The 20,129-nt window shown below is 26.5% G+C and overlaps 1 protein-coding gene across 3 annotated transcripts in view; it reads right to left on the bottom strand.

The window, feature by feature from the left end:
- Window positions 1–20,129, bottom strand: part of LOC101239335 (diphosphomevalonate decarboxylase) — a 40,397-nt gene that overhangs the window by 3,285 nt on the left and 16,983 nt on the right. For all 3 annotated transcript variants that reach the window (XM_065815308.1, XM_065815306.1, XM_065815307.1), the window contains 9 exons: window positions 18,657–18,782; window positions 18,278–18,332; window positions 18,094–18,190; window positions 9,226–9,273; window positions 8,659–8,733; window positions 4,611–4,706; window positions 4,313–4,429; window positions 2,040–2,203; window positions 1,460–1,505 (listed from right to left, as the gene is read on the bottom strand). In XM_065815308.1, coding sequence (XP_065671380.1) covers window positions 1,460–1,505; window positions 2,040–2,203; window positions 4,313–4,429; window positions 4,611–4,706; window positions 8,659–8,733; window positions 9,226–9,273; window positions 18,094–18,190; window positions 18,278–18,332; window positions 18,657–18,782 — 824 coding nt within the window. The remainder of the gene's footprint in view (window positions 1–1,459; window positions 1,506–2,039; window positions 2,204–4,312; window positions 4,430–4,610; window positions 4,707–8,658; window positions 8,734–9,225; window positions 9,274–18,093; window positions 18,191–18,277; window positions 18,333–18,656; window positions 18,783–20,129) is intronic.

Here is a 20,129-nt window from a genome sequence, read left to right on the forward strand (position 1 = left end):
ATCAAAAGTTCAGATTATTTGATAGAGTAATACTTTATTTATTGGCACTAACGTATTAATTAGTTTATGTTACTTCATAATTGATAAACTTTTAACAATACTTGTGTGCTTATATATCTTTGTAAAATTTAAACTTTGTTTTTGCAAATTTAACTGTTTATTTATTTATTCATTTTTTTTGCTAATTGCAATTTTTTTATTTTTTATTTCTTTATGTATATAAAAATTTCTTTTGTGTAATCCTTATACAAGTACTAATACAAAAATAAAAGTAGATTTAAAAATATTAAAAACCATTTTAAACAAATATTTCAGAGTTGAAATTTAAGTTTTCTTGAAAATTATGAAATAAAATTCATGAACATTTTTGTAAATATGTACTTATTTTATTTGGTCGCAACTTTTAAAAAGAAATTTATATACTTACTAACTAAATATATTTTTTATTTTTTATTTTAAAAACATCATTTTAACAGTCAATGTTAGAGAGCTGGTTATTTTTCTGACCTTGCAAATATCTTTTTGTTCAAGCGTTTACTCTCAGGTGTTTTATACGAAGGAGGAGTAATTAGTTAACTTTTTAAAATTCATTAAATTCATTTGTTAATTAAATTTCACTTATTGCTAAAGAAAACGGATAAAAATAAAAATAGGAGTAATCAGGCTTTAAAATGTCAAATTTAAACTAAATAATCAAAATGAAAACTTTTATTGCAATTAGCTCTTAAAAATTCACAAACACTAAACATGAATTCAAAAAGTTATAGAGAGTTTGTATTGAAAACTGAGTAACTTGTATTGTTGTTGTTATACATTTTTGAGTTGTTTGTCCGCATACCCTGATCCCGGAATCCTTAGTTTTAATTTTTTTTAACATATACGTGACAAAAGCCAAACGTACCCTACTTTTAAGAATGAATTAAATTATTTTGAATAAACTAGAAATAATAACTAGAAATGTTAACATTTCTTTTAAAGTCCAAATGATTAATTTGCTTAAATTATTTAACATCTCAAAAGTTTAAACATTAAAAAATCAAGCTGGTGTTTTAGTTAAAAGTGTTTTAGTTAAAAGTGTTTTAGTTAAAAGTGTTTTAGGTGAAAATGATGAAAATTAAATTTGATTGTCAGTAAAAAAATTTGATCATCTGCTTTTCAATATGATTCATTTCAGCCAATCGGTATTGATTGGCAAACTTTGAATAATTTTTTCCAATGCTGCTTTATTTGCAGGCTAATAGTATACACATTAAGATTATGATTTTTTATAAACTCCAAGTTTCTGAATAAAAGATGGACAATATATCTTTAAAGTAAAGAAAGGACATCAGCGCTCACTTCTTAAGCAATAACTACTAAGTTCGATACACACCCTGTCCTATTTTTAAAAATTCATAACTGTTGTACACATATTTATGTAAAATATTCTCTAATATACATGTAAAATATATGCACTAACCTTGCCAGTCAAACTGTTGATGTATGAAGAAGCGTGGTTTATATAGCTAAAAAATGTTTATAGATATCAAAAACTTAATTGGAAAATACACACTGCGCGCTAAATAGAAGCTAACTTTTATTGTAAAATGTAAGAAAGTAAATAATTTTATAAAATATAGATTTCATATATAAAATTAATTTTGGTATCTTGACATATCGAAACCAATTGATCATACATAATTTTAAACTTTTGAAATAGATTTTTATTTATATCAATTAAATTTAAAAATTGTTTTGGAAAAAGCAGCTTTTATAACAGTTTAGAAAACTCAAACTTAAAAATTGGTTAAAACAACTTAAACATTAATCAAACATAATTAGAATAAATGAAATTCCTTGAGAAAAAACAACAAAAACAAAAAAAAAATATCATGTAAATAGTTAGCTAATTTTGATTGGCAGTTTAGATTATTAGATGTTTTTTTTATTTTTTTACTCCAGTGTGAACAAATATAAAAAATATATATCACTTTCTTCAAAAAGAGTTAAGTTTAGGCGTGATATGTCAAAAACCAAAAACAACAATAAAAAGTAAATACTTTTCCAAGTTACTATTGTTGCTATTGTTGCTATTGTTACTATTGTTACTGTTGTTACTGTTGGTCGGAGGAAAATAATTTAAAAGAGTAGCTAAGAGTTCATCATAATACTCTTCCAATGTAAACAAAACAGCATTTGGACCAGCGTCAAAAGTATATGCTACCTGTAAATACCATTAAAATTTATGTATATATATATATATATATATATATATATATATATATATATATATATATATATATATATATATATATATATATATATATATATATTATAATTTATATTAATAAAATATTTACTAAAATTAAACTTAAAACTAAAATTATAATTTTTACATTTACTTATAAGCATAAATTTAAAAAAATTTTAAATGATAAAAAAAACACTATAACATAACACCTGACTGACATAAAAAGAACACCATATATTGACTGACATGAAAACTGACCTCAACATAAAGTTAAACTGCCAGCAAAATGATCTTCTCTGAAAATGTGACATATATGAATACTCATGCTACACACTAAAAAAAAAAGGTAGAGATTTCTACCTAAGGGTAGGATATGTGATATACCCTTATTAAGGTATAATTTTCTACCTTTTAAGGTAGAAAATTATATTAAAAACAATTATTTGTAATACAATTTTCTAACTTAAAGGTATAATTTTCTACCTTATAAGGTATAAAATTATACCTTACACAAGGGTATATCAGGGTAAATTATACCTTACTAAGGGTATATCACTTAACTAAAAATTTCTACCTTTTTTTTTTAGTGTGTATAATGTTATATCAAAAGCTAAGAGCACTGCCTAATATAAATGAAATTCTTCTTATTGTGGTTTCCAAGCATGCTTAACATCAGACTAATCCATTTATAGATGTGAAAATAAAAAAAATAAAAATTTCAATATCCTTTGTCCAATTACATGGACAAAGGATATTGTAATGCTGCTTAACTTTATTTAAAAAAATTTGTGACATTGTATCATATTTTTGTAAAAATGTGACATTGTATCATATTTTAGTAAATTTGTGACATAGTATCATATTTTAGTAAATTTGTGACATTGTATCATATTTAAAGTCATATGTGGTAGTGGTAAAGTGCTCACTTCACGAGTGAGAAGTTCTAATTTAGATTTCCACCGCATCCTTGGCAGTATTGTACTCAGCTTGAGAGAGGATTGTAACCACAATATAGTAGCCTCCTAAACTGTAAAGGACCTTTCGACCTTAGGGAGGTGATTAACATAAAAAAGAAAAAAAAAAATGCTTGGACAAAGAAAGTAAATAATAGATATTGATTTATAAAATAACAAAAACTCAAGAACTTTTTCTCAGTCTCTGACAAATAAATAAAAACAGGAGTAAAATATGTACAAGCAAATTTATGATGTGTATAGCATGTCAACAAAGTTTGTTGTGATGTATGGGAATGAGGAATTATAACGGTAGAAAACATGCAGTATCTGGAAATAACAGAGAAGATGCGTTTCTTCAAAGATATAAAGCCAAATGAATTTTATAATTAAGAATTGTGTTTTTACCTATTTAGATGATCGTCTGAAGTTTATGTGGAGGTGGGTGGTGGGTGTTAGTGATGGTTTTGATGGCTTAAATATAATGCAAAAAAATATGCTCACATGTTAGTGGAGAAATGTTTAACATGTGCTAGCATGTTAGTGGAGAAATGTTCAGCGTGTGCCAGCATGTTAGTGGAGAAATGTTCAACGCGTGCAAGCATGTTAGTGGAAAAATGTTCAACATGTGCTAGTATGTTAGTGGAGAAATGTTCAACATGCGCTAGTATGTTAGTGGAGAAATGTTCAACATCTGCTAGTATGTTAGTGAAAAAATGTTCAACATGTGCCAGCATGTTAGTGAAGAAATGTTCAATGTGTGCTAACATGGAGACTTTAAGTATTGAAAAAGATTTTGATGATGATAAGAATTACATTTATACACCATTATTTCTGTGTTAAAAACATAACTAATGTGAAAACAACCATTTAACAGAAAAAAGTAAATTTTTTATTCTTTTTTTTTTATTATTTTTTACAACTTTGTTTTATTAGTGTTGTTTTAGCATAAAAGACATAAAATACAAAAAAATATTAACAGACAACTCCAAGTTAAACAAAGTGTTTTTTTTTACTAATATTTGAGTGTATCAAAAGGTAGCAAACTAATGAACCCAGAGTTGACAATGAACCCAGAGTTGACAAAATCTTAAATAAAAACAGAAAAAAGCAACAATAAAATACATACCTTAATCTTTTGATCATTGTAAGCTGTTATTAATTGAACAATTTCATGAGATATAGAGTTCATATATATGATTGGAGGGTATGTATCTTGGCAAACAGCATGCAGTTGATTGCTTTCCTACAGTTTCAAACAATTTCAAAAAACTGGTTCCAAATATAGCTATTATAAATCTGTAAAATTTATTTATTTGGTATTATTCAATTTATTTGGTATTTAATTAACTTGGTAAATTATTTAAATTTATTTGGTAAAATTTAAAAATAAATGTAAAATAAAAAAAATAAATATGTAAACTCACTTTCATAGTAATTTCAGCAAAGGATTCAAAATTCTGACTCTGGATTGCTTCTTCCATGAGTTTCAACCGCTCATCAAGACATTGTTCAACCCTATACTAAAAAAAACAAAACATTAATAAATAAAAAAATATGTTGAATCGTTGACACTTTGCAAACACTTTTTTATTATCTCATGTTACTAATAAACAAATCTCTATGTCACTAATAACAAATCTCAGTGATACTAATGAACAAATTTCCGTGTTACTAATGAACAAAACTCTTTGTTACTAATGATCAAATCTCCATGTAATTAATAAAAAAACTCCATGTTACTAATAAACAAGACTCCATGTTACTAATAAACTAAACTCCATGTTACTAATAAACCAGACTCCATGTTACTAATAAACAAAACTCCATATTTCTAATGAACAATACTCCATGTTACTAATAAATAAAAGTAATAGAGTATTTATGAAATATAATATTCATCCAATTTTATTTTGATTTTAAATATTAAGGTCCTTTTTTCATTATTAAATACCAAATCACTCCCACTAAAGTTGCAAGCAATGATATTTAAGTTAGAAGTTACCAGAGGACAAAGAATATTGTTAAACAGAAAGAAAATGGTTGACAGAAGACTTAAAAACTTTAAATTATTCGGAAAACATAAAGATGGAAAGTTTTAAAGCATTGAAGAACAAGGAAAAAAACTAAATAAAGGTTTTTAGGGACAGATACAAAAAATGGATGCAACTTTGCTGAATGACAAGATAAGCGAAAATGAGTTTTAATTGATGGAACTAGAAATATTTTCAACCAAAATGGTATTTGTAAAAAAGAAGGAGAAAGAGATGCAACTTTGCAACATAGAATAATACTTCAAGTTTAAAGAGTCTATTAAGATGTATGATTGTCTGGAAGGTCATTAAAAAAGATAAGAAACAATAAATAACAAAGGAGGGAACCTTATGGTACCCCAGAAGGATGACTTTAATACTGCACTTAAAAAAGAAATAATTTAATAATCTCACAAACTTACAAAGATACACCATATGAAGAGACCTTATTGAGACGACCAGAATACAAGGCTTTATCAAAATCCTTTGATATGTCAGGAACAATAGCCTCGTCATTATCTAATGTATTTTTTATTTACTGAACTTATTAAAATTTGTTAACTCTTCATTAAAGTAGTTCAAAAAGAATGTTTTATCCTTGGAATGTATTTATAACTTTTTTGACTAATTGAGCGTATTGGTACTTTTAATTAAAATATCTTCTTTTTTTTACTATTTTCATTTTTTAATATTATATCTTTTTTTTTTACTGTTTTTTTTGCTAAATTTTCTACTTGGTTATTTATCATATTTTACTATAATTGTTATGATCTGAAAGGGCTCTATGAAAAGATTAGGTTGGTATTTTGCCATCCATATCTTCATTGAGCCCCTGTCTATTTATTACTTATATATTTGTAATTTTTTGTGAATTGTAAAAACTTTTCTCCCTTTAACTAGGGTCACACCTACCGTGAGTCGACACTTATTGTAGGTTTTAAATACTAACATAAATTTTGCAAAAAGTAGTAATTATTTTTTTATTTTTATATTTTGTGTATCACCAACATCGTCATGCACTTCTATTACAATACATAGAAACCGCAACACATAGTTGCTTAAATGAACTCAGTGGGTTTATTACGTCAGCCTATGAAAATACTTTTTTTTTAAGTACCAGCTGTTAGAAGCGTTTCAAATAAAACAAGAAAATTTAAGAAGATAACATAAAACTTTATTTCTAAATTGACTTAATCAGGTAAATAAAACATGAATTATTATTAATATTATTAAAACAACTCATCATTATAGTATCAATGTAGTATTTTTGAATGTACGATAAGTATGAACTAAAAAAAATGTCATTCCATACATATCGTATGTCCAATTAATAATCAATTTGTTTCCTTTTTTACTATAAAAATAAATAATATTTGACTAAAATTATTTTACAATGGCACGACAAAAATATAAGTCAAAACTTTGTAGTTCAAAACGAAGACTTCAATATACAGATAGTCAATTATGTGATGCTATTAATGGTGTTAAAAAAGGTATGGTTGTGTACAAAGTGAGCAAGACGTTTGGAATTCCTTATCAGACGCATTGTGATAAAAGATCTGGAAGAACTTCTTTGAAAATACAACACTGCGGGTATGAATCAGTTCTAGGTGGACAAATTGAAAACAAGTTAGTTGAGTGGTTACTAACATATACCAGAATGGAATTTGCCATGTCTGTAGTACAGCTATCAGATACTGTGCAAAAATATTTGAATTTCAACAATATAAAAACACAATTTACTAACAACCTTCCTGCAAAAGGTTGGTTTTATGCATTTCTTCGCCGTCACAAACAGCTATCTTAAAAACGAGGTGAATACTTAAACCAAGCTCTATCAACTATCTATCAACTGAGGATGAGTAACTAAAAAAGTCGATGCGTGTTTTCAATATGGTTGAGAGTGGTTTTCATTTGTCATTAAAAACTTATTTATTAATTGGTGAACGAAGAAAAAATACATATGAAGAAAGTGCTCGAAGTAATAAAAAAAAGCATCACCACTTTATTTGCAGTAAATGCCAGCGGAACTTATTGAACATTAACAATTTTTAAATATGTTCATCTTCTAAATAGAATTATAAATGCTGCTCCATCAGGATGGGGTATTGGAAAAAGTGAAAATGGTTTGATGACCGCAGAATGTTTTTTTGAGTATATAACAAACGTTTTTAATCAATTTTTGATAAAAGAAGAAATTCCTTTACCATTTTTCTATCGAACTTAGTGAGTTTTGCTTTAAAAATGGAATGATTCTTGTTGCTTTGTTCCCAAATGCAACACATATTTTGCAGCCGCCCGATGTGGCAGTTTTTGGGCCAATGAAAGCAAAGTGGAAATCGTTTTGCCGACAATGGCGCATTGACCATGAAGGACAAGAAATAAACAATGAAAATGTACCAGAAGCATTTAATTCTTTTATAATCGATCCTTCTATGGTAAATAAAATTAAAAGTGGTTTTATAAATACTGGAATTTTTCCATTTGATACTAATAGTGTTGACTACAAAAAAGTTGTTCAAAATTTATCTGAGTCAACTGTTGCTCCGGCTCCTTATTTAGAAGACAAAATTGCAAGAAAAGTCAAAAATAAAGGATGAAAAATTTAAAAAGAAACAATTAGCTGCAGATAAAAAGTAAAAAGTAGAGGAAGAAAGATTAAGAAAGAAACAATTGAGAAAAAATGGAGAAAAACAAATGAAAGAAACAATGGAGAAAAAGTTATTAAATGAAAAAACTAAAAAAGAAAGAGAAAACATGAAAATTAAAAAAAAAAAAGTTGCAAAAGAGTCAGAAAACGAGTTCCATTTAAATGTTGATAATAATTATAAAAATAAGACTTAGATAGTTATGATGAAACTCTATTCTTTCCAGTTTAAGAACTTAAAGGTAAGTATACTAAAGTAATGGAAATGCTTTAAAATCTTTAATTTTAAATTATAATAATGTTTTTATCACTATATAATTAGTGTTTATATGATAATAAACATTAAATTTATGTAATACTCTTATTTTTTAATTTTATACCTAAAAATGTTTTATAAAGTGTTACCAATGCATTAAATTTTCATTTGAAACCGCGAGCGCATTTTAAACCAGACACTTAAATAGATTTTAAGATATACGATAAGTGTCGACAATATATACGATAAGTGTGAAACACTTACGATAAGTATGGAAAACTGCGCTTTAAAAGATTGATCAAAGTAAGTACATAATTGATTTAAATTTCAAAGTGAGAATAATTTTAAACTAACCCTTATCGTATTACATTGACGGCTGCAAAAATTCATTTCTAATGCATATCTACTTTTTGAGTAATCTAATATAACAATAACTTTTGTTAAACTCACAGTAAGTGTGGAAATTACCCTAGTTGAACTATTTAGAATTCATGAACCTTTTATAAAAAAAAATTAAAAAAAAATTTATAAGTAGTTACCTGAAGAAATGGACTTGATCTTACGCTCCTTCTCATCCCTTCAGTACTACTAATAGACTTCTCTTGGCTACTCACCTAAATAATAATAGATATGTGATCTATATACTCAGTAGTAGTAGTAGTAGTAGTAGTAGTAGTAGTAGCAGTAGTAGTAGTAGTAGTAGTAGTAGTAGTAGTAGTAGTAGTAGTAGTAGTAGTAGTAGTAGTAGAAGTAGTCATGTGATAGTGGTGTAGTGGTAGAGGGCTTCCATCGTAAGCAAGAAATTTGAATTCGATTCCCATCACATCCATGGTAATACAGTGTTTAACTTGTTTCTCTGCGCAACAACCTTGTTTGTCAAGGTTTGTGTTTCGGAGTTAAAGAGTTAAGAGAGGGTTGTAACCACAAAAAAGCAACCTGGTCGAATGTAGAGGCCCCCTTGAGAGGATAGTACCGTTACTTTTCTCTAATATTTTGTTGAGTATTAAAAAAGTATTTTTACTGTTAACCATATGCAAATATTAATTTTAATAATTTAGCATCTAATAAAATATAAATGAACTAAATAAAATAAAATTAAAACCCACCACTAAAATTAAAACTCTCAAACTATTCCAATGATTTTCGCTTGCAACCTTTTAAAAATGAGTAAAAGAGTTTTATATATATTCACATATATATTAAAAAAAAAAAAAAATTAATAAATAATATTTAAACAAGTTTACACTAGCTATAAAAGATGGCAGGCGTGCTTTTGTTTTAAAGAAACCTACAATTAAACATTTTAAAAAAGATAAATAGTTATATCTTTTTTTTAAATAATTAATATATTGATATGGGACCGAAAGTGGATTATTTTTCTAGACAGCAGTTTGAAGAATTAATTAGTAGAGTGTGAGAATTGGAGCGTAAAGCTGTTGAAAACTTGTCTAAAATTGATAAACTTGTGAGTGAAAATTCAGCAAAAACAGCAAGAGAGAAAATTCTTAAAAACAGCAAGAGTTAAAATATAAGAAGAAAAAAAAAACAAGCACCGTTTTAGATAGGAGTTAATTATTCAATAGTAAAAAGTATGATACATAGACAGAAGAAACAAAGCTTACACAAGGTATTATAGATTTAAGTAAAGACGTAGGTAAAAGAGATAAAAATATTATTGTTTTTGGTATACCAAATTCAACTGATTCTGATGCTGGAAATAGAAAAAAGTTTGTTGAAAATATTCTTTAGAGTCTTTTTTGTGAAATAGAAATCCTGATAAAATTATTGGTCACACAGTAGTCCTGATAAAATCATTGATCACTCACAAAAATCCTGATAAAATAAAGAGAATTCATCGCTTTAAAAATAATAATGAAAATAACAAAACAATGGAAACAATTACATCTTTGTAGAATGAATTACCTGATAGTTCAGATAATATACAATATTAAAAGCTGCCATGCAATTGAAAGATTCAGAAAGTTTCAAAAAATTATCTATTTATCCAGATCAGAATGAATTAGAAAGAAAATTCACAAAGAGTTTGGTTATAAAAAGAAATTAATCAAATGAAGAACTAAATTCAAAAGGTCAATTATACAACCCCTTTTGATATGGAATTAGAAATAATGAAGTTAAAAAGATAAAAGCAAAATAATAAAATAATAAACCATAATGATAAAAATAGTTTAAATCAATATATAAATTTTAATGATAGTATTTCTGGTTACCAACCACATGAGTCATTGAACATTGAAACAATACTTGTCAATTCAATAAAAGTGAAAAAATGGATTCAAGTAGAAAAAAATTTTTGAACTGTTTTTACACATATGCCACATCACTGAATAATAAATTTGATGAGTTAGTTGAAGAAACAGCCAATAATCGGATGCAAATTATTATGATTTGTGAAACTTGGTGGACTGAACAATCTGCAAAAAATATTGAGGGTTTTAATTTGTTTAAAAAAGATCATGAATATAATAGAAGCGGAGGAGTTTGTATATACATAAAAAATACAATGAAATCTTATTCTGTTACTAACTGTCTAATTGATAATGCTATCAAACAAGTATGATGTTTAGTTGAGATTGGTCTGCAAAACGTTTTATGTGGATTTATATATGGAAATGGTGCTAGTGATATTTTAGGTTGCCTGAAAATAACTAAATCTATCGGACATACTTATAAAGTTTGGAAAAAAGGTAAATACACAGGAATTCTAATTTGTGGAGATTTCAATTTTTCAAATATAAAATGGTTTAGTGATGGCTCCTGTAAACTTGGAAATGATTCAGATTTAAGCGCCTTAGAATTTAGAGAATCTTTAAATGATTGCTTCTTATATTAAAATGTCTTGTTGCCAAAATTTAAAGTTAACTTTGGGTTTGATACACATTTATTAGATTTGGTTTTATCAGAAAGTAGCAATTGAGTTTTCGGTTTGAATTACTTACCTCCTATAGATGGAATAGAACATGGACAACATATATTTAATTTCAAATATTTTTATAAAAACAACAATCTTGATCAAAAACCAAAAAAGAAGACACAATTATTATACATTAAAGGAAATTATAAAGAACTTTCAAATTATTTTTCAAGTTTTGATTGGGAACATGAGTTTAAGAATTTAAATGCTAGTCAAGCCTATAAAAAATGTCTAAATATATATCATACTGGATGTAGTAAATTTATTCCAAATATAACTTATGATACAAGTAAAAAAATGCTCTGTGAATGGCTTAAGAGATTTGGAAAATGATAAAGTTAAAAAAAAGTAATGGTTAAATGCAGACATACAAAATATGAAGAAACTGACATGGTAAATACTATAAAACCTTATATAAAAATGTATTAATAAAAATGTAAAAAAAAGAGTTAGATACATGAACCTTTGAATTAAATCTGGCTAAAAGCTCATAAAACAAAAGTATTTTTTTTATATTTAAATAGTAAAACAGTTATAAAAGATTCAATTAAAGCACTTAAAACTGTTGATGGTTCAATTATAACACGAGGTAGATATTGAAAATTGTTTATGAGTATTTAGTTTCAGTATTTTTAAAAGATAACATACTAGACCCTATAATTTTTCCTTCAAAATATGAAATTTTTTGCAGCGATTCAAGTTTTAATAACACTGATGTTGAATATCATTTAATAAACCTTAATATAAATAAAGCAATTGGTATTGACAAAGTTCATCCTCATGTTCTCAAAAAATGTTCAAAACCACTTTCTCACCTGTAATCACTGATCTATAAAATGTCATATTATAGTGGTGTTATACCAAATGAATGGTTAATTGCAAACATAACTCTACTGTTCAAAAAAGGAAACAAATTAGATCCTTCAAACTATTGACCAATTTCATTAACATCAATAGTTTGCAAAATTATGGAGAAAATTATTTGCAATGATGAAACATTTGTCTTATAATATATTATTAGCAAATTGAACAGCATGGATTTGTTAATATTAAAAATCGTTGTTCAACTTTGTTAGAGACTTTTAATTTTATTACAAGAGAAATCGAAGCTGGTAATATTATCGATATAATATTTTTGGACTTTGCAAAAGCTTTTGATTCGGTTTCTTTATCTAAATTATGTTGCAAGCTTTATGGTTATGGATTTCACTATCATATTTTACAATGGTGTAAAACATTCCTTAGTAATAGAAAACAAAGAAGTGTACTGGGTGAGTTTGTTTTATGTTGGAAGGAAGTTACAAGTGGAGTACCTCAGGGTTCAGCTCTTGACCCACTACTAAATGTAATTTTTATAAATGACTTAAATATCAATATACTAAATAAATTAGAATTATTTGTAGGTGATACTAAAATCATGTCAGCAATAACCAATGAAAGTAACAGCAATGCTCTTCAAGAAGACTTAAATAAGTTATTAGATTAGCCAAATAAGTGGTTGATTAAGTTCAATGGAGATAAGTGCTAAGTTATGCATATTGGTAAATCGAATCTTCAATTTAATTACAAATTAGAAGATCGTGTTTTACAAAAGACAGAAATTGAAAGAGATTTAGGTTTTATAATTTTAAATGATCTTAAATGGGAAAATCATGTTATCAGTGTTGCAAATGAACCTAAATGAACACTAGGTTTTATAAAACATGCATTTAAATATCTTGATGTTGCAATATTAAAGTTGTTATGCAAGTCAATTATTAGGCCACAGCTTGAACATGCAGCAACAGCATGGAACCCATATTGTATTAGAGATATTAATAGGCTGGAAAATGTACAACCTTGATCGACTAGGATTAAAACGCTGAAAGACATCTTTAATGAAGAAAGGAGAAAAGTTTTAGGTTTTTACCAACGTTACAAGAAAGGAAAAGAAGGGGTGACTTGATAGAAATGTTTAAAATACTAAATTCAACTGTATATATTAGATTTAAGAAGTCTTTGAGATTTTACAGCCATATGTCCGTCAGGAAATATATGTCCAGGAATCGTCACAATAAAAGGCTTCATCAAGAATTTACTAAAAAAATATGCAGGTTTTACTATTTAACAAGTAGAGTGGTAGACAATTGGAATTTGTTATCACAAGATGCAATCAATTCTGCAAACAAAAACACTTTAAAAAACAGAATAGACAAAATTCTGAACTTTTGATATCAAATTATTTTAATAAACTTTTTTTATAAACAAAATCTTTCATTTAAAGGTTGTTATAGTCAGCACTATGTAGTTTTGACTTGTTAAACTTAAATAGTTTGTACAGAATTTTTTATATTACATTATATTATATATTAATTACATAGTATAACATTGAACAATTCAATAATTTATTATAGCAGACAAAAAAAAAACTTGAAAAAAAAAACAATCAAACTAACACAGCAAATGGATCATAAGGGAGTTAAACAAGTTCTAAACAAAATGCACTTTTGTGTATATAAAATGCGGTTTTAGCTATTATATGGTCAAATGTTAGAAAGAAAAAAAGGCAAATAACTTTATAAAAGCCCTTAAAATTTCACCAGTATTTTATAGTGAAATTGATCAATTATAAAATTACAAAATTTTAATGGGATAAAACTGATCAAATTAGTTTATTATTTTAATTAAATTTAATCTTTAAAAAATTAACATAACAATTATAAAAAAAGTTATAATATTATTATAATATTAGCACCAGATGCATAACAATATAATAAAATAAAAACTGTTAAAAAAATGCACAAAATGCCTGTATGCCCAATCCAACACAAAAAACTTTCTTGACAAAATGACAAAGTGTTAATTGTTGTCAATAAACAATTTTCAGCTTCATCTATTTTTGTTGACCTCCATTATTCAGCATATGTTTATCACATAATCTATTGCAAAATGTACTAAATGGTATCTCAAAGTGTTTTTTTGCTTTACCTAAACCAATTTTTTCAGATTTAAAAAGGCTCATTAATTTAAAACACCAAATCAAAAGCTAATCAATTAAACTATGTCATGATATAGTTTAATTGATTAGGTTTTAACAGTGTTGTTACGAGTATTAAATAATTTGACTGTCGACTTAATTGACTAATGTTTTTCCTAAAGTCAAATAAAACCAACTAATACATTTTTCAAATCAACTAAGTCGACTAAATTTTGATTTAGTCAAAGCATGGAAATAATTTTTTTTTAAAAATAGTAATAAAAATAATAAAGTAATTTATATTTTCTTTTTATTTTTTAATGCCATATCATTTAAATAATAAAGGAGCAAAACAATATGAGAGAAGGGCTGCTTTGACAACGATACAATCTATTCCTAGACCCCAATGATTTAGAGACCATCTTAAATACTTGCTATACAAAAAAGTCATAACAGTCATATTTACAATGTGATTCCATAGATAATATTTAAATTTTGAAGCTTCACATTTAAGACTTACTTCTGGGCCCCCCGAGCCAGCTTGGAGTGGCCCTGTATTAAGTATTTATGAAAATCATAAGCATTGAGTAAACTAAAGAAGAAACAAATAATTAATGAAATACATAAGTTTAATTAGGCATAAATAATGTTAATATGTTTTGAAATAGATAAAACTTTATAGTAAATAGTAAACAAAAAACTAGGTAATAGTTATAATAGTACATATTGTTTTTTTTTTACACATCATCGCTTTCTCTTACACATCATCACTTTTCTTACACATCATCGCTTTCTTACACATCATCACTTTTCTTACACATCATCGCTTTTCTTACACATCATCGCTTTTCTTACACATCATCGCTTTCTCTTACACATCATCGCTTTTCTTACACATTATCGCTTTTCTTACACATCATCGCTTTTCTTACACATCATGGCTTTTCTTACACATCATCACTTTTATAACACATTGCTTTGGAATTGTCTCCGGTCTTAATGTTTTCTGGACTATTTTTCCAGTCAACAGTTGTTTTATCCTTAACAATATTATTTGTTTTTAGGCAACTTCCACCTTATTTTTTTTCTTCTTTTTAAGTTTTCTGGTAGCTGCTAACCTAAATAGTGCTTGCAACCTTGGGAGTAAATTGGTTTAAAAAAAAATGATAGATGAAAATAAAAGTTTTTCAAAAATAGAACCATTTCCAAGTATTGCTGTTATCAACTTCTTGCTAAGATAACAAGAAGCAGATAAAGATAGTAGTAAGATCATCAAAGGTAGATCAGAACAAGAATTTAAAGATTATGCAACAGTAGAGCTGAAAACAATCTTTTTGACAATTTTACAGTTAAGAAATCTCTTCTTTCTTCTTTTTTCTCTTCTTTTTTGGCAAGAATAAAAATTGCAGAGAACATTTAAAGTAGACAACAGGATTGGCAACAGCCCAATTGCTTGGTTGGAAATGAATTCGTATAATAAATTAAAAAATCATTAAAAATACCAAACACTTATAATTTGTTGAATCAATAGTTATTAAAAGACATATTTAGTTTGTCCAACTACTTTAAGTTTTTATTCAAAAAAATGGATTGACTAAGTCAATCCATTTTTTTGAATAAAATTTTGACTAATTCCTCTCACATTTGATACTTTTATGTTTTTCACAAATTTGGTATTATTTGACATAATTTAAAATTGAATTAAAAGCAGGTTAACCAATTTAGAAAATATTATGAAAAACCTGCTTGCCTAATTAATTCAAATGCTACTATATATCAATTTAAAATATTATTTAAAAACTTTGGCATATAAAATTTGCTGAATGGTCACACACAAGCAGTAAACGCGTCAGGGAAGAAACGAAATACATTAGAATAAAGGAGGATTATTTTTTGAGCAAAGCATATTTTGACAGTTGTCAAGACAAAAAATAAAGATTATTAGAGGAATATTTAAAAATAAATAAGACAGACAATGCACCTAAACAGTACAAACAATAATAATAAACAATAAATTGTTTTGTAAAAACTAATATGAACGAAGATATACAACAAATAAATCACCGAACAAAAACTTTTAAAACAAAAAATTGATTACAAAATAAAAAGTATGCATACAACAATGTAAGGCCTCAGAATGGAAAAAAAACATTAATGCTAATGTGTAAACATAATTTGTGTAGTGATTAAGTAATAAACATCTCCTCAGAGTCGCATCTATTATTACTGGCATTTCGATGAGGATCATCACTAATAACTAGTTTATCCCGTCACACAAACGCCATTGCTACTTATGCTTTACCCTGCGACTTATGCCAAATCCATACTGCAGTAAAAAAGGACTCACTACAAATTTAGTAGAGTCTTGTGTTGTTAGTAACCAGCGTAAAAGATTTATCTCTTAACTACACCAAGCTAGCTCAGTCATACTCCAGAAAACCATGATGGATTAAACACCTATGCATGGAATAATAACTGACTTATGACTAAAAAACTAGCCCAGGCGCCTTCCAGAGACAAACAACTTCTTTTGCGGTGACAGTAATTGTGATTTGGAAAATAGTTGTGCTCGATGACTGTAACACTAACCCTTACAGGTTAGGCCAAATATTATTTAAAAACTTTGGCATATAAAATTCACCGAATGGTCACACACGAGCAGTGAACGCCTAAGGGAAGAAATGAAGTACATTAGAATAAAGGAGCATTATTTTTCGAGCAAAATCGAATGAAATTTTAACTAAATCCTCTCACATTTGATACTCTTATGTTTAAAACAAATTTGGTACTATTTGACATAATTTAAAATTGAAAGCAGGTTAACCAATTGAGAAAATATTATGAAAAACCTGTTTGTCTAATTAATTCAAATGCTACTATTTATCAGTTTAAAATATTTTTTTTTATAAAAGTAAATAAATTTTATAGGTCTCAAAAAAACCAAAATTCTTAAGGACTTCAGGAATCTTAATTTTATTCTATATAAAATTTCTATAAATTTTTATACTTGAAAATTTCGATAATATTTTAGTAGATTTAAGAGACTCAGATTAACCTACTTTTTGAGAAAAAAAATTTCACTTATATATGAAACTTAGCATATACTGAAGTAATGGGTAATCTTTTAACAGTCTCAAAAAAGCCAATGATTTTTTTATTTACTTTCAAACAAAAGTTCATTTATTTTTCATACAGGAAACAAAAGATACCAAAAAGTTACAAGCCAAGTATAAATTAAGCAAAGTCATTTTCACCATGTCTTAAGTTGACCATTATTTAAATTGGAAATTATCCAAAAGTAACATCTTCTAATTTTTAACTTCTTTTATCTTTATTTGTGCTGATGTTTTTAATGGAAAATCTTTTTACCCTAAATATTCCTTTATTTTCAAAAAAGCTTTATATGTATAGTTTTTTTTCGCAAAATTTTTTATATCTATCTTCTATCTATCTATCTATCTTCTATCTATCTATCTATCTATCTTCCAACTTTATGTTTCTCTGATATGTATAGTTTAAAGTTTGTATTAAAGTTGTTTACTTTAAAGTAAGCAACTTTTCAAGTGTCAAACATTTTCTTACTTTTTCTTTTCTGCTTCCTCATAACTCCCAATATAACATTTAACTGCAGGATTGTTCAAAAATAATTTTTTTATATTTTCTACTTCCTCATAACTCCCAATATAACAGTTAACTGCAGGATTGTTCACAAATAATTTTTTTATATTTTCTACTTCCTCATAACTCCCAATATAACAGTAAACTGCAGGATTGTTCAAAAATAATTTTTTTATATTTTCTACTTCCTCATAACTCCCAATATAACAGCTAACTGTAGGATTGTTCAAAAATAATTTTTTTATATTTTCTACTTACTCATAACTCCCAATATAACAGCTAACTGCAGGATTGTTCAAAAATAATTTTTTGAATATAAAAAAATTTCTTTTTCTTTTTTTTTATGAAAGGAGCACTAATCATCATAAGAATTACTTTATTTATAAAATAATATTTTAATTTAATTTCAAACTATTTATTCTTTTTGAATAATTTTTTTTCTTTAATATTGTAAATTTTTATTACCTGAACAGCAATACTATCAGTACCATCAGATAGCTCTCCCTTTTCCCATTTAACAAAGCCTCCATACATACTTCTGCAAGCACTTCCTGAACCAAGTCTAAAAATAAAAGTTATAACTATTTATAAAGGAAAAATAATAATAATAACCATTTAATATCTATCACAATTTCAAGTTATTTGGTACCTTGCAATGATTGAGTGGTCAATGTAAGCATCATATACAGTCCCCAAACATTTGGCTTAAAAAAAAACAACCTTAAAAACTAAACATGACATAACTTCGTTTCTTTGGGTGAAGTTTTTTTTCAGGTTTCAAATATTTTTATTAGTTTATAGGAAAAAAAAGGCTTCGTAACTTGTTTTAACAAAACACAATATTTTAAAAACATATATATATTTTAAATACTACAAATTTTCCCTTAAATATCACATTGCAATAGCTAAAAAATTCTTCTACAAACTAAATTAAAACAGCAAATGAATACAATGGTTTTATATAACCATAAAATGAAATTGAGTAGGAAAATGCTAAAAAAGCTTTTTTTACATAATTTTGAACCAACCTAAACAGGCATAACCAGATGCTGATGAAGCTAGTCCAGCACCAGTTGGAAAGTTATTTGTTGAGACTATCTTGCACTTTTTGCTTTTTACCTCTTTGCTACAAAATTTTTTAGAATGCTCACGAACTAAAAAATAAATACATGATAAACTAAGTCTGAGTTTTTTGTAAAGGCTTGTATAGTGTATCGGTCATACAGTAATATAATACTCACTTGCTACCCCTTATCAATCACTTGTTACCACTAAATGATAAGCCACAAACAAAGAAATACAAACACAAATAACTTTTTTAGGTTAGGAAATAAAAAATTTTTTTTCGGTTAAGAAAAACAAAAACTTGTATTTTAAGTTAAGAAATAAAATTACAAATTTTTTATTTTTGTTAAAGAAATACAAATAACTCTATTTGAGGCTAAGAAATACAATTATTTTAATTTTAAATGCAAGTTGAAATACAAAAGTTTTTTATTCTTTGAAATAAAAATATAAAAATACTTCAAGTCCAATAAAAATATTAGAAGTCAAGTTTGTTGCACCTAGCGAACTTTTAAATAATTTGATGACAGATTGCAGTAAAACATTTTCCTTGCTAATCTAAACAACCTAATAAAAACAATTCAACAGGAACTGAAAAGGCCAGTTTGAAAAAGATACCATAAGCTGTAGAACACAATATGCCAGCTCTATAATGTCTTTACAGAAGTGTATTTTCTCATAAAGAGTAAAATTTATTTTTGAATATGGTTGATTTATTTATCAACATGCACATAGTTTTCACTTTATGTTTCTTTGTCAGTCGATTGATAAACATAAGAAACCAACTTTCACACTTTTTTTTTTGACACTTCAGCAATAACGATGAGTTGAAGTTTTTCAAACTTCAACAACAACAAAAAAAAGAAATCATGCAGTTGGTTAGTATGTCCTTCTATATGTGCAAATACTAATAAAGACTTAAATAAAATTTTTCCTGAATTATCATCTGATGATGAATGCTTAATTAAAGATTCTCCATTAGACTATTTTGAGATAGAATTTGATGCAACATCTTATGAATTAGAAGTGAATTTAAGTTCATATGACAATTACAATGATAAAAAATTTTTCTTTCCTGATGACGAAAATCAAAAAGATGAAAACAATGATTATAAAAATGATGATGATGAAATATGTTTTTAAAGCTATGAATATGAATATAATGACAATCACAATTCTTTGAAAAAATATTTTAAGCTTCAGAATCATCTTGGATGTCTCAGAGGTATCTTCAGCTTAGCATTTGAAGGCTTAAAATGAATTTGTGAAAGAAATCAGAACTCTTAGTAATGCTTTTGTTGTCAATAAATTAAAATATGTGAAAGAAATGTTCAAAGATTACCTTTAGCAAACAGTAAAATTAAAAACTTTAATGAATTTTAAGCTTTTACTCAATAAAATTTATATGAAAAGATTTTACACATTAACGAAAACGA

This window comes from Hydra vulgaris, chromosome 13 (assembly GCF_038396675.1).
Source record: "Hydra vulgaris chromosome 13, alternate assembly HydraT2T_AEP".
Classification (NCBI taxonomy): Eukaryota; Metazoa; Cnidaria; class Hydrozoa; order Anthoathecata; family Hydridae; genus Hydra; species Hydra vulgaris.